General features: G+C 43.5%; 1 protein-coding gene across 1 annotated transcript in view; it reads right to left on the bottom strand.

Moving 5' to 3' along the window:
• The window catches only part of LOC128831306 (uncharacterized), a 102,797-nt gene extending 88,552 nt beyond the window's left edge, over positions 1 to 14,245 (bottom strand). The window contains exons 1-2 of the mRNA XM_054017621.1: positions 14,197 to 14,245; positions 13,778 to 14,093 (exon numbers count right to left, since the gene is read on the bottom strand). Coding sequence (XP_053873596.1) covers positions 13,778 to 14,093; positions 14,197 to 14,239 — 359 coding nt within the window. The 5' untranslated portion in view covers positions 14,240 to 14,245. The remainder of the gene's footprint in view (positions 1 to 13,777; positions 14,094 to 14,196) is intronic.
• Positions 14,246 to 15,944: the final 1,699 nt, after the last annotated feature.

Here is a 15,944-nt window from a genome sequence, read left to right as displayed (position 1 = left end):
ACCTTTCATCTGGAGATTTCAAAGTGCTTTAATCAATCTTTAATGCAGGAAAAAAGAAATGCCAAATATCTTCCTTACTGATGCAGAGGATGGCGTGAACAATACACTTACAAAACTTGGATAGGACTCAAAAATGGGTTGAGTTGCACACACCAGCGAGGACAGAGAAAATATGGAAAACTTTGAGATCAATGTCAGTAAGTTTTCTTGATATTCTATCAGGCATGGAATCATCTCCCAAAGAAGATGATGGAAGCTCCATTTTGGAGACCTTTAAAACTAGACTTGACAAAACACTATAAAATACTTTGTAGGGAATAGTTCTGCATTGGAAGGAAGATGGACTGGATGGTGTAATAGGCCTTTTCCATTTTGAACCTTTATGATTTTATGAACCTTAACTATATGTTAATGAATTCTTTGGAAATTTATGTGTAAGTACCACACTTCTGTAAATGACCCATCTTCATAATTTGTTGTGGACCAAATGGTTTCCTTAACATACATGCCAAGAACTTGAATGGATATTAATCTATATTGGACATTCTGAACAGTGTCTGTAAGTGACATGCACATGTATGACTCTAAATTATATGTGAGTGAGTACCATATATAATCCATTGACATTAACAGGAGCCCCACATGTCTATCAATAATACAATACCAGTTTCATTTGTTTATTTGTAATGATGATTAAAAGTTCTCAGTCAAGCTGATAGCTCATTTCACCAACAATCAGAGGACATAAGTGTGAACCAAAACCTATCCATTCTCAGGAGAGGCTGGAATTCCTAGAACCTAGGATAAGGTTTTCCATTTCCACTCTGCTGTAACGGACATGGCTAGAGGGAGGTACTGCATTACTGTGATCTCCTTAGGGCCATTCCTAGCAGGGCACAACTAAATGTGCTAAGGTGTAGTGGGAGCAAAACAAGCCACTAGCTGACCCCAGCATTATGGAAGCACAGAGATGGCATCCAGTCACCTTTGTCAACAAGCTCAGTCTTGCACTGAGTGCAGTGTAGATGAATCCCCACAAGATTTCCTTGTGCCCTTCTCACATTTAGAATGAAGAGCTTGTAAGCTATACATTTTGCTGTTGCTGTTGTCTTAACTCCTTGAGCATGGCACACATGCACTCAGAGGAACCAAGGTCATTATTTTACATACAGCCACTGAAACTGAGTAGAAAATGCCTCTATTCTGTGTACATGACAGCTCCAGACATGGACATGTGCTGAAAATTCCCAGTGGAGATGCAAACTGCTGTTTGTTCCCACCTAGAAAATGTCTTCCCCTCACCTTCCCTATTCACTTTAGGCCCCGCACCTCCATCCCCAGTTACTTATTGTCCCCACCCCATTCTCCCTCATTCTCTCACTCCCCAGTGTCTCTGGTCACCCATTGCTTTGTGAAGTCAAATGGGCAGTGACTGTTTAATCACTTGTTCTGCCTTTAGAGATGGAGCCAGCACTGGTAGCCAGTCACTGGATGTCAGCTTTGTGCCACCCACTAGGTAAACTCCCACTTCCCTGGCTCAGGTAAATCCCTACACGACTTGGGCTGGCCAAACAGGAGTTCACACTGGCCGTGGTTTGTGGGACTGAAGCTACGCCTGTTCTGAAGCAGTAATATGAGAGTTGAGCCCCACACACAGAGCTGTGGTGGTTTTTGTGCAGGGTTGCAGGAAGCTTGCGGCACTGTGTAAAATTCCATGTGGCACAGTAATAGCGGCCGCTATCTGACTCTTCCAGCTTGTGCACCAACACGTTAGAGATGCTTTGTGTCCCATAGGCTGAGAACTTCACTGGAGAAGCCTGCCTTTCACTTTAACTCCGACCCAGAGAGAGTGAGGTACAGCAGCCTCTGTGGGGCCTCTCCAGCTGGGGCTTGGTACCAGTGAATGTAGGTAGAGTCCGATCCACCAAACACCTTGCAAGTGAATTTGGCAGAGCTGCCTTGAAGTGGTTGCTTTGTGACAGAGATCTGCTCCTGCTCCAGGTGAATGGCCCACAGAACAGCTGGAAGGCAAAAAGAGAGAAAGCAGCCCTGAGGAGACAGCACTAGACACATTTCCCTCTTCAGAGAGCAGTAACATGTACATGACCTTGCAACCTGTAAGTTCTTGAGGAAGGTACATGGGTTTAATTATCTACTGCCTTGCAGCTTGTATAGTCATTTTTGTCTCTGTAAATGTGAGGGCAAAATGGGTAAAGCCTCTATCTCCAGTGTGAGGGAACGATCCATTTCTGTTTACACCTGGGCAAAGATGGTGTGAACAATTACTCAAGGTACAGGGCAGTGAAGAATTAGCCCTTTATCTGTGAGGAACCATCCAGGATTATGGATCCTGATTTCCCCATTTCCGTACACCAGTTTGATTTCAGTGCAATGCCATTGGCTTCATTGGGATTGCACCAGCATCAAATTGTTACATTGGACTCGAGATTCAGGCCCATATTGTATTTTTTTTTGTTAACAATAAATACAGAATAAAATCACTAACTATAGTTAATGTGTCCAGTAAACTTATCTGGGAAGAAGCAAGCAAAGAGGGCTTCCAGACATCCCACCATGTCTCCTGAACTTGCTGCACCTTTTCAGAAGGGAAAGTTATTGAAGTTAATGGTGCTCAATTTTGTCCAAAAAACAAACAAACAAAAAAAAACCGGTTACCCAGTTCTGACTAAAGAAAGCAAGAAATGAGGATATTGCTGCTGTTCTTACTGTACTGGCTGGTTTCCTGTTGGGTTGGGGGTGGGGAGGAAGAGGGAGCGTGTGTGTGTGTGTGTGTGTGTGTGTGTGAGAGAGAGAGAGCCAATAACCATTTTAGGTTCTTAGGTCCACATCCTAATTCAGTGATTAGGATGATTTCAGTGGAAGTTAGGAAACTAAATACCTCTGAGAATTTTGGCCTTAGTGCATCTTCCTTCCATAGAAAGAATGATCCGTGTAGCGAATTGTAGTGCACTCTCCTACCATTAATGCTCCATGTTAAGGCACTAAACTAGGACTCGGGAGGTCTGAACTCAATTCACAGCAATGCCACAAATGCCATGCATGACCATCGGCAAGTTACCAAGAGCCTGATTTTCAGAGGTGCAGAGTACCCATTGCTTCTGGCGAGTTCTGCTGGAGGAAGAAGTGCTCAGCTCTTCTTGATAATCTGGCCCATAGTTCTAATTTTACAGCTGGAGAACGGGAGATTATCGTTTTTTTTTTTATGTCTTGTCTATTTAGACTGTAACCTCTTTGAGGCCGGGACCATCTCCCACTGTGGTCTAGAGCATCTAGCACAGTGGGACTCCTCTCTTTCAATTGGGGCCTGTAGGCCCTAAAACATGACCATAATCATGTTACTATTATAGTGGAAACCAAAGGCCCTAATCCCCTCTTGCAGTTCCTAGAATTAAACCCAGGAATCCTTAGTTTCAGTATTTCTCTTCTTTCACCAAATACCTGTGAAACCCATTGGCAAAATGTGTGTATCATCCCCCTTTAGTGCCGGATCCACATGGAGGATAACAGCCTAGTAGTGATACCAGTTACTCTGTTAGTTGAAGAGACAGAGGTCTATGAATGGAACCTTTGTTTTTGTTTTTTAAATTAGGACACTGTGTAAAAAAAGACTTCTTTAATAGAATATTAAGGTTGCAAAATCAAGCACTCAGAAGTTAGCAAATGCCAGACTTAATGTCGTCCAGGTAACATTACTTTGGTCCACTTATGTATATGCGTTATGATACAGTCTTTAGTTACATGATCACACACTTTTTCCTCCCGCAGGACTCCTGTTTCATTTTGTGTACAGGGTGGTTGGTGCTCTGGGGTTGAATCACGGGTGTGTAATGAAGGAGGCTGTTGTATGTAGGACCCTGGACTCATTTGCTGTAGAATTTGGAAGGTGTCTAGTGGATGAGGGAGGGAGTTGCAGGAAAGGAAAGGCTGGTCTCATGGTAAAGGCAGTTGGGTGCCAACAGGGATAATTGGATTATATCCCTGCCTGTGCCTCAAGAATTGCTGTGTGATGCTGGGCAAGTCACTTAAATCAAAATATTCACAGCTGGCCACACATTATGTGCGCCTCCTTTTCTGGGTGTCCTCCTGGGTCCTGATTTGCAGAAGCTCTGAGCGCTCATGACAGCAACTGAAGTTTGTTGGAGCAGTGCTTTGAACATATAAAGTGCTATAAAAATGTGAAGTACAGTGGAAAATCAGGCAGTAGATGTCTCAGGTTGAGCACCCAAAATTAGTGGACATTTTTGACAATTTTGGTCATAATCCTTCTGTGCCTCAGTTCCCCCAGAATAAAATGGGGTTAATAACGCCATTTAATCTCACAGGGCTGTTGTTAAAAGAAATTCATTAATGTTCAAGTATCCAGATACTACAGTGACCACACCATAGAAATGCCCATGTTTGGATGGTCTTCTTTAAATAAGGCTTCGGGCAACATAATGAATGTGGAGGATAAAGAGAAATACTGTATAGCTACTAATTCACTGACTGAGATAGGGGTCTATGCAAAAATAACACCTGATCATGTAAGTAAAGACTCTATCATAATACCAGGAAGAGGCAAACATATATTTCATATCACCAGCATGTTGGCTTCTGCTACCTAATTTTACTTTCACGTCCTTCCCGTTTTGGTGTGAATATTGTCAGGACTGGGGGCAGGTCTACAGTACCGCTTAAGTCCATCACACCCCGAGCGCCATAAGTTAGAAAAAGCCACCCCCCGAGCAATGCAAGTTACATCAACGTCAACGCTGTCCACACTAGCACTATGTCAGCAGGAGACGCTTTAATGCTGACATCACTTTTACCTCTTGCAGAGGTGGAGTAATTATGCCCACGGGAGAGCTCTCTCCCATTGGCATAGAGCATCTTCACCAGACACACACTAGTGGCACAGGTGCATCAGAGCATCTGCGCTGATGATGTGCTTCTAGTGTAGACTAGCTCTCAGAGAGCTTAGCCTCAGTCTAGGGCTTTTATAAACAAATATGCTGTTCTACCAGCCAATACTCATTTGCACAAACAGTTATACATATACAACTTTTTGCTGCCATAGGTGATTGTCTGCTGTCCAGAGATCATAGACTATCCGGGTGCTCAAAGTTAAGCATGTGTGTAAGTTTCTGAAAAATCCCCTCCAAAATTTGTTTTGGCTCAACCCAAAATAAAACCTATTTTAATTTTTCTCACCAAAATGAAAAACTGAAATATTTTCATTTCAGATTGACTGAAACATTTTGTACTCGGCACAGCATTTTTTGTTTGTGTTTCATTATGTTTTATTTTGGGGAGGGATGTACCTTTTCAGTGGTTTTTTTTTAACTGTTTCAAAATGAAAAGTCAAAATGTTTCATTTTGAAAATGTTGAAATGAAATTTCAACTTTAAAAACATCATTTTTTTTTCAGTGAAACTATTTGTAAATTGAACCCAAATTTGCAAATAGTTTTGGTCAAACTGAAATTGCATTTTTTGGGGGGAATAAACGATATGTCAAAACAATTTTGGCCAGCTCTGAAAGCTGTCGTGGTGATTTGTACCAAAATGTAGTTCAATACTGCAATTCTATACTGTTCTTCCTGTCATATTGCCGAACCCAGTCATGAGTTTTTGCAGCTGGTACCAAGTAGAGAGGAAGGATAAGGGATGTGTCTGGTTTCATACACTTGGCTCAGAATGCAGAGTGGGTTTTTGTACAGGTTGTCTATGGCTTTCTAGTACTGTGCGATCCCAGGTGGCACAATAATAGGTAGCAGCATCCTCTTGGGTTAGTTGGTGTACTGTGAACTTACAGGTGGATGCAGAAACATAATTTTCAGCTATAAACTTTTTTCTATCAAAGCCTGGATCCATAGTAGCTGATTCTGATCTAATATACAGAATCCTCTTTGGAGCTGCCCCGGGGCTCTGTCGATACCAGTGTATATAATCATTGTTAAAATTAAAATTTTCACCAGAAATTCTACACCACATATATGCACTTTTAGATACCGCTCTGGTGACAGACAATGGAGTTTGTATCAGAGTTATTTGCGAATATCCACCTAAAAAGAAAAAAGGAGAAATGATACTATATACCTGAAGCCGAAGGAATTTGGAACATGTCTTGTTGCTGAATGAATGGGTACATGTGGAAAAGAACAGAATGGAAAAATTACTTACAAGACCATGTTGAAGTCACAATGAGAACCTGCAGCAGTAACATTCTCACTGGTTGGGTTGAACTTGAAACAGAGAACTATGAAATAACCCCTCAGATGGAGAGACAGGGAGCGAGGTGCAGCTGGGGAGAGGAAATGGGTGTTTAAGCAGGATCCAATGATAGCTCTCCTGCCTGCAGATGTGTGGGGTAAGTTTTCAGAAGTGTCAGGTGGTCAGAAGCTAAAATCCCGGGACGGGGGCTGAAGTCTCATCTGTTTTTCTAAACAAACTGGAGGGGTAAAAATGTTTGCAAATCAAGGATTGTGTCCTCCAGATGATGCAGCCACATATACTAAAGCAGAAGTGAACGCAAGTGCACTGAAACTTGTGTAATTGTTTGCACAGAATCCCATGTGATTTCCATCTGTCAGGTGCTTTATTTTTGGTTTGTTTTACAGGCACAGCAAGCAGAAGCATGCAGAGGAATTTAAATTTGGCTGCTTTTGGATGGCACATTAGGGCAGGGGCCAGGGCTGGGGCAGTGAACAGTGGTTAGTCACCAGGGCTGGAGTAGGGGCAGGAGTAGGGGCCAGAGCTGGGGCCAGACCTAGAGCAGAAATGCATATTGTTTTAGAAGAATACTTAAGGGGAGCATGCCCCTGCTTGTGCATGCCCTTGAGCACAGGCATATTAGGAGAATATGTAATTTGGTTATTAGCACGCTTCATTGCTGCTAGTGGTGCCTGTATCTGTGCTCAGTTGCTCACGTGGACCAGCACCCATGTCCATGGTGGCTGTGCAGGAGCACTGTCCCTCCCATTACAAATCTGAGTCTGCCGTCTTCTCTCAGTTGTACACATAGTCACTGGGATGCAAACCTGTCATTGTCAGCGGAACTGTGTGCTATTGCTGCCCTCTATGAGATATATCACATGCTTGTGTACATTAATAGCTGACCTTATCCTCTCTTCCAAAAAAGGCCATTTGTACACTTAATTACTGGTATATAATTTTGCTTCAAATGTGTAGCTAAAATGTTGCCACAGTTTTCATTTTAAAGATATATTATAAGCACATACCTATGAGAGATTAAATAGCATATGTGATGGAGTGTATACCACACACTGGCAAAGAAAGAGTTAACCTGAGCCACTGCCAGACAGCAATTAGTGCATCCAGTTGTATCTGGAGGGTGGGCCAGGCCTAATTTAGAATTATTCTCAGCTGGGTAGGACTGGGTGGGTGAATTAAGGATGAATGCTAGCTGGGAGGAACAGGCTGTTTGTAGTTGCATGCTACAGGGTTCTTGTATTGAAACGCAGATTAGCGGGCAGGCCTTCCTGCTTGCCCATGTTCCCCTACTGGCTGCCAGGGAAGGTGGCATAAAATCCCCCTGAGATAAGGGGTATAAGGGTAACTGAGCCCCAAGTTGGGCTGAAGATCTGTCATATAGTCATTGGACTGTTGTTTTGTGTAACTCTATAACCCTGGAAGGGGTGGGAGTGAATGTGACCGGTGAAGGGCGGAGGCACAAGGAGTAGACTACAGCAGGGCTGGACTGGCTGTTGGCAGGAGGAAACAGAGGAGAAGACTTTGCCAGCCACATGGGGGCATTTTGACAGCATTTTTAATTGTTATTAATGTTAAGACATATGTATACATTGCACTTTGGAGATTGTGTTAATTATTGTAAAACAGTGGCAAGGCCGACTCTAACTTTTTTGCCAACCCAAGCAAAAAAAAAAACGCCGCCCCGCCAAACCAAAAACAATCGCCTTCCCCCCCGGCCCCGGAGCGCCACCCCGCCGACCCAAAAACAACAACAACAAAAAAACCCGGAGCGCTGCCCCGCCAAACCAAAAAAAGAAAAAAAAGAAAAAAAAAAAACAAGCACTGCCCCGCCGAACCAAGATTGGCCGCCCCTTACAAGGTACCACCCCAAGGACATGCTTGGTCGGCTGGTGCCTGGAGCCGGCCCTGTACAGTGGCCAGAGATCATCTGAAGAATCCCTGTACTCTTTTCAGCCTTCGTAGCTGAAAAACCAATATGAACTCCTTTCCCTACTCAACAAAGAGGTGTTAGGAAGGGGGTTCTGGAGATTGAGTATAGAACTGATCAGGGGTGGTAGTGGAGGAGACTGTGGGGATAGGTTTGGAGCTGGTAAGGAAACCTATTCCTCCTAGGTAGGGTGGCTAATATATACTGAATTACTTTAATCTCTCAGTATTCTCCTAACCAACTCAAACCCACCCTCAAATCCTTACACCCTCTCTTATAAGACTCCAAATGCACAATAGCTTCCCCCAAGAAACTCCTTTATCTACTAATGAGTTACAAAGAAACTATGCAGGGACTGGGTAGCAGTTTCTGTATTTAAACAGCCTGTTTTGGAAAGTGTTATCTCTGGATCCCCGTGATCTTTAATTCTGCTTGATTGCACTTGCAGAAATTATTGACTGGTGCTACTGGTATGAGAGTCAGGATTTTCCTTCTCTGTATTCCTCCAAATGATCTTAAAAGCCCTTGATAGATATTGTGATAACCTGATTAGTGTATATGTGCAAAGAACAAGGATGGTACCACAAATCCTCAGCTATGTGGCATAAACCCAGTCCAGCTAGCAACTAAAGAAAACTCTTCCTCAGCCCAAGTGAAGGGGACTATGCTTTTTGGAGCAGGGGCTGTGCTTTTTGGGAGTAGAAGGATCTGAAATGTATCCCTGCTGGTGCCAGGCAGTTCCAAGGCCACAGTGAGTAGAATAGAGACAATTTCAGTGGTCATGGATTTCTTTCTTTTCATGAAATGATGGAATGGAACCTCCACTTGGCTCTGCCCGGGACACTTTCCAAATGACAATTAGCCTCATCTGTCTACAATAGACCTTTTTCCCTAAAATTTCTCTCAGTTGCTACCCCTGGGTCAGTTCCACTGGTGGAAGCAAGTATGGGAATGCTGCTGGGAGGTGCACCTGAAACCAGCATCTGTGCGAGAACACTCCAAGAGGCTGGAAGAGGAGGGGATCCAGCAGATGGCTCTCCAATGTTGGGAGTGAATCAAAACCCTTCAGGGTGCCTATCACAAGGCAAAGGTTGCTGAGCAAACTTCCAGCAGTGGCCCATCTACCTGCCCTTACTCCAAGGAGATTAACTGGGTGTTCACCACCACCATGAGTATGGATCCCTCTCTTCTTGCATGACAGGCTTTTTGAGCTGGGACAGTCTGAGTTCTAGACTTGTGTAGACGGGATGATGGTAGCACTACAGGGTTCTCTAGTGGCAGAGGAGCAGGAAAAGAGCCTAGTCCTGGACTAGATCCTGGAACAGACTCTGTAGCCAGCTGGGCTGGGCAATGTCCTAGGTCCATGTTCTGAGGATCTGTTTGGGCCCAGAGAATGCGCTGTAGAGGAAACACCAATGAAGTCAAAGCTGCAGCTGTGAAGTGACCACTGCTGCCACCTTTGTTGTTACTAAGGGGGAAAATTGCAGCATAAGTGGGAGAGATTTCTGGGTTACAATCAATAAAACTATTGTTATGGAGGATATTTATGTGCTATAGGGTGTCCTTAACTTCAGTTGCATGTGGAAGCCATGCCAGTCTTCTGGTCCCCCTTCCTCCAACCTCCCCACCATTTATGATCCAAGCGGGTGGTGGGAGGAATTTAAATGTGCAACTATTGATTTATTCTAGCTACTGTTGCATTGATGGTGGGAGGGAATCAGATCTGGGACTACAGGCTTAGCAAACTTAAGTACATATTTCCACATATTCTTCTTTCTATGGTGTCACACTGTAGTACAGTTTTTCAAATACTAGTATTACAGTGCTATTGCAGGAAGACAACGTCTCCTGGTGAGAATGGCATCTTGGTGTTGTGCATGTGTGGGACAATGTCTGTGAGGTTGGAGAGGGGGTGGAGGCAGTTCCATTGTCAGCAAGTTTCTGCACCCTAGTTCAGAAGCCTGGTAATATTTGTCTGAATTTTTCCCCACTCCTGGTTAGTGATTTTTCTCCTCTATAAAAAATTCTTAAGCATCAATACAGTCAGGGATATTCCTGGGCAGGGCAAACTTCCAGCAATCACCCCCAGGGGGCTGGAACAATTTGTATATAACGTGGAGTCAATTAAAGACTAACAGATTTGTTTGGGCATAAGCTTTCGTGGTAAAAAACCTAAAGGTAAAAAATTCATTGCAATCGACATACTACACTGACTATGGTGAGAGATTGTGCCACACACTCTCAAAGAAACTGAGGAACCACCTGATCAGCTTCCTGTACAGCAAACAGGAGAAGATCAAAAAGGATATCTCAAAACTAGAGACTCTCATAAAAAAAACAAACTTCCACACAAACTTCCATGTGGCTGGACTTTACAAAAACAAGACGAGCCATTTACAATGCACACTTTACTTCTCTACAGAGGAAAAAGGACAGTAAACTTTCTAAACTTCTACATGCCACGGGGGCTACAACAGTGGTACCCTTAACTCACCCCGCAATATTGTTAATCTATCCAACTACTCACTTAGCCCGGGGACTCTTTCTGCCCCACCACCTCCAGGCACGATACAGTTCTGCAGTGATCTGGAAGCCTACTTTCACTGTCTCCGACTCAAGGAACATTTTCAACACTCCACTGAACAGAGCACTGACCTACAGGAACTCTCCTACAAACACTACAAGAAGAATTCTGCTTCGACTCCTCCTGACGGTCGAAATGACAGACTGGACCTCTATATAGAGTGCTTCTGCAGACGTGCACAGGCTGAATTTGTGAACAAACAGCATCACTTGCCCCATAACTTCAGCAGTACAGAACGCAATGCCATCCACAGCCTCAGAAACAACTCTGACATTATAATCAAAGGGGCTGACAAAGGAGGTGCTGTAGTCATCATGAACAGGTCGGATTATGAACAGGAGGCTGCCAGTCAACTCTCCAACACCACATTCTACTGGCCGCTATCCTCCAATCCCACTGAGGAGTACCAAAAGAAACTACACCATCTGCTCAAGAAACTCCCTGCTACAGCACGAGAATAAATCTACACAGATACACCCCTTGAACCCTGACCAGGGGTATTCTATCTGCTACCCAAGATCCATAAACCTGGAAATCCTGGATGCCCCATTCTGTCAGGCATTGACACTCTTACAGCATGATTATCTGGCTATTTGGACTCTCTCCTCAGACCCTACACTACCAGCACTCCCAGCTCTCTTCGAGACACCACCAACTTCCTGAGGAAACTACAATGCATTGGTGATCTTCCTGAAAACACCATCCTGGCCACCATGGATACAGAAGCTCTTTACACTAGTATTCGACATGAGGATGGACTGCGAGCTGTCGGGAACAGTATCCCTGATGAAGCCACAGCACACCAGGTGGCTGAGCTTTGTGACTTTGTCCTCACCCACAACTATTTCAGATTTGGGGACAACTTATACCTTCAAATGAGCGGCACTGCTATGGGTACCCACATGGTCCCACAGTATGCCAACACTTTTATGGCTGACTTAGAACAATGCTTCCTCAGCTCTCGTCTCCTAGCGCGCCTCCTCTACTTACGCTACGTTGATGACATCTTCATCATATGGACCAACGGGAAGGAAGCCCTTGAAGAATTCCACCTGGATTTCAACAATTTCCACCCCCACCATCAACTTCCGCCTGGACCAGTCCACACAAGAAATCCACTTCCTGGACACTACAGTGCAAATAAGTGATGGTCACCGAAACATCACCCTAAACCGGAAACCTACGGACCGCTATACTTACCTACATGCCTCCAGCTTTCCTCCAGGACACATCACGTGATCCATTGTCTACATCCAAGCCCTAAGATAAAACCGCATTTGCTCCAATCCTTCAGACCGAGACAAACAACTACAAGATCTTTATCAGGCATTCTTAAAACTACAGTACCCACCTGGGGAAGTGAGGAAACAGATTGACGGAGGAAGTTCCCTACTACAGGACAGACCCAACAAGGAAAATAACAGAACACCCCTGGCCATCAAGTACAGCCTCCAGTTAAAACCTCACCAGCGCATTATCAATGATCTACAACCTATCCTGGAAAATGATCCCTGACTCTCACAGACCTTGGGAAGCAGGCCAGTCCTCGCTTACAGACAGCCCCCCAACCTGAAGCAAATACTCACAAGCAACTACACACTACATCACAGAAACACTTACCCAGGAACCAATCCCTGTAGCAAACCTCATTGCCTTCTCTGTCCTCAGATCTACTCTAGCGACACCATCATAGGACCCAGCCACACCATCAGAGGCTCATTCACCTGCAAATCTACTAATGTGATATATGCCATCATGTGCCAGCAATGCCCCTCTGCCATGTACATTGGCTAAACCTGACAGTCTCTACATAAAAGGATAAATGGACACAAATCAGACATCAGGAATGGTAACATACAAAAGCCGGTGGGAGAACACTTCAATCTCCCTGGACATGCTATAAGAGATTTAAAAGTAACTATTCTTCAGCAAAAAAACTTCAAAAACAGACTTCAAAGAGAAACTTTGGGCTTGAATAGGGACTAGGAGTGGCTGGCTCACTACAAAAGCAATTTTCCCTCTCTTGATATTGACACCTCCTCATCAGTTATTGGGAGTGGACCACATTCACCCTGACTGAATTGGCCTTCTACCTTGACTCTCCACTTGTAAGGTAACTCTCTTCTCTTCATGTGCCAATATAGATATTTATGCCTGTATTGTAATTTTCACTCCATGCATATGAAGAAGTGGGTTTTTTACCCTCAAAAGCTTATGCCCAAATAAACCTGTTAGTCACCAGACTCCTCGTTGTTTTTGTGGATACAGACTAACACGGATACCCCTCTGATAATTTGTATATAGTGGGGGTGCTGAGAGCCATTGAATCAAACTGTAAACCATGCATATAATGGAAACCATTTCAAGCCAAGGGGTGCAGCAGCATCCCTAGTTCCAGCACCTATGACCACTCCGGTAGCTTACTAGCCCTCTCCATTCATTGATTTGCTGTTCAGTCAGCAGGGGTCAAAATGTCGTTGTCTTCATAAATAGCCTTCTGTCACAGGTCTGGAAAACTTGCTTTCTCTTCCAATCAGGGATCTTCAGCAGACTAACATCCTCCAAAGGTTGTCCCTGCCTGTAATAGTGTTAAAACCAATATTTCTAACAGTGCCCTGGTCTGCGTGTCCCGAGCCGTGTATCAAGCCCAAAAAATGGTAGCAATCATATGGAACATTCAAGGAGGGACTTTCTAAAGATTATTAACCAGAAATGAAGGAGGAACTGGATATCTGACTTCTACTATAACTATCTGGAGGATGTGGTCAATGACCTGCTATGCTGTACCTATAAAAGTTAGCTTTTATTATACCCTTTAAAATCTATACCTGCCATACTTAAAAACATCCATTGTATGTGATGCTCTTATATCTAGCTCAGAGTAAATGAGTATCTACTCATGCTTTCAGATGATTAAGATTAAGAAGGCAACTACGTGTGTGGTGGGTTTTTTTTTTTTTTTTACACTTTTGAAAGTCTATGGTTCAGAATACAAAGTGAGGTTTTTGTACAGCCTGTCTATGGCTTCCTAACATTGTGCGATCCCAATAGGCACAGTAATAGGTAGCCATGTCATTGTAGGTTAGTTTGTCTACTCTTAGGGTACAGGTGGACTTTTCAGTTGTCTTCTCAACCCTAAACTTTTTCTCGTCAAAACTTGATTTATCAGCTTGTGTCTTAAAGTAGAGTATCCATTCCGGAGCTTCTCCAGGTCTGTGTCGATACCAGTGTATAAAAGCACTCCCGAAGTTCTGAATGCCTGAAGCTTCACAGTCTATACGTGCAGTTTTATCTATTGCCCTGGTAACTGACAACTGAGCTTGTCTCAGGTGTATTTGTGCACATCCATCTAGAAAGAGAGCAAGAAAAGAAAACCAGAAATTAACAAGAATCTGGAGCATGGTGAGTTGTGCCTCAGTAATGTGTAGAAAAAGGGTAAAAAAGAAACTTACAAGACAAAACCGAAGCCAGAATAACAACCTGAAGTATGAACATTTTACAGTTTTTGCTTGATCCTGCATCTATGAGAAATGTGACTGTTGTGTTGGGGTGGATAGAGAGGTACAGTTGGGGACAGGAAGTGACTCATTTAGTTAACACGGGATGAGGTTTTGCTGGCTGCATATGCTAATTTATGATAAGTTAGAGTTATGGTTGAAACTTATCCGAAGTTACTTTTATCAAAGAGCATTATCTGGCATAAAGCAAACTTTTCTGCTATCATTAGACCAGTGTAGATTGCATCATGGAAGTCACACAATTGTGAGGAACCATCTGTGGAGAAACAATGAAAAAATAACAACATAAAACTGAAATAATGTTAAGGCTCTCCAGCTGCTGCTGTCATGCGGCAATGTATGCGGAGAGCAGTGTGAGTAGAGTGACCAGATTTCCTGATTTTTATAGGGACAGCCTTGATATTCAGGGCTTTGTCTTAGATAGGTGCATATTACCTCCACCCCACCCCAACCCTGTCTCAATTTTTCACACTTGCTATCTTGTCACCCTAAGTGCAAGGAACACTCTTACAGAGCAAACCATAGCCAGAACAAAAGTCTCTAACAGCAACATTCTTGCTGCTCTTGTTAGAACTCCAGCCAAGGAATGTAAATGATGGTATTGAATGGAGAGAGACGTGTAGATGGGGAGAGGAAATGACTCATTTAGGTAACCTCCAACTAAGTGGTACTGGCTGTAGAAGATTTATTGTAAGGTGAGATAGTTACTGCTACTCAGTATGACAACTTTGACCTTGGATGAGTGTCAACCCAAGCACTGGGGTCAAATAGATTCCTGGGGTGTGTTTCAGGATCAGCGTTGATTATTATTACTGTTGTGTATTACTTATATTACAGTAGCCACCTGAGATACTGTGCTGGATCTGGGCCCCGGGGTGAAAACAAAGAGGCAAAGTCCTGACCCACGCTGCTGACAGACTAAAAAAAGGAGCGACCTCTCAAGCCTGTGGGAAAGGGGAACATCAAAATCCCTTCATTTTTATTTTTTCTGTATATTTTTTTACCATTTCATTATTTATGCATAAACAAACTAGTTTTTGTTTTCTCCTTGCTCACTCTAAAGCTCAGTCGTGTGTTAGCACATTTATTGTACATCCTGTGGATTAGAAATCTTGCAGAGGAGAAGATAGTGATGTGCCCATGAGACGAGGGGCCTGTTCCATGTGTATGTGACAGTATGGAAGAAAGCATGAATGAATTTGTTGGAGAATTGAATAGGCAGGTGGTGGACAAGAGGGGGGAGGACAAGAGCTGCTGACAGTGCGATTAAAACTGTAGTTGTCTCTTTCCTTCATTCACTTATCACTTGCCCAGGGAAGCTGCTGACCCTTTCCTGATGGAGAGAATGAGTCAGTGCCCTTAGATCGCATGGATACCAGTGGAAGTTGATGGTGTTCACAACATTTCTGGAGACACTGAGCATCTGGCAGAATTGAGCTGTAGTGTATTTTTCAGTCTTAAATTCTTTAGTTTTTCTCCTACTTAATTGTGATAATTGGCCATTTTACATCTCGCTACTTGTAACAGTGCTAATACATCTGTGTGCTAATGTCCTCTACTGAATTAGGATGGTCCTGTTCATGGACACTTAGTTTCATTCCAGCTCCGAAAAAGCGACAATTTGTATCTGAAAGTGTCATATACAATTAGTTTACAAGCAACCTCTTTCTTTTTTTCAATAT

The sequence above is a fragment of the Malaclemys terrapin genome, chromosome 2 (assembly GCF_027887155.1).
Source record: "Malaclemys terrapin pileata isolate rMalTer1 chromosome 2, rMalTer1.hap1, whole genome shotgun sequence".
Lineage (NCBI taxonomy): Eukaryota > Metazoa > Chordata > Testudines > Emydidae > Malaclemys > Malaclemys terrapin.
Note: the sequence above shows the minus strand (reverse complement) of the source record. Positions and strands in the feature narration are given on the sequence as shown.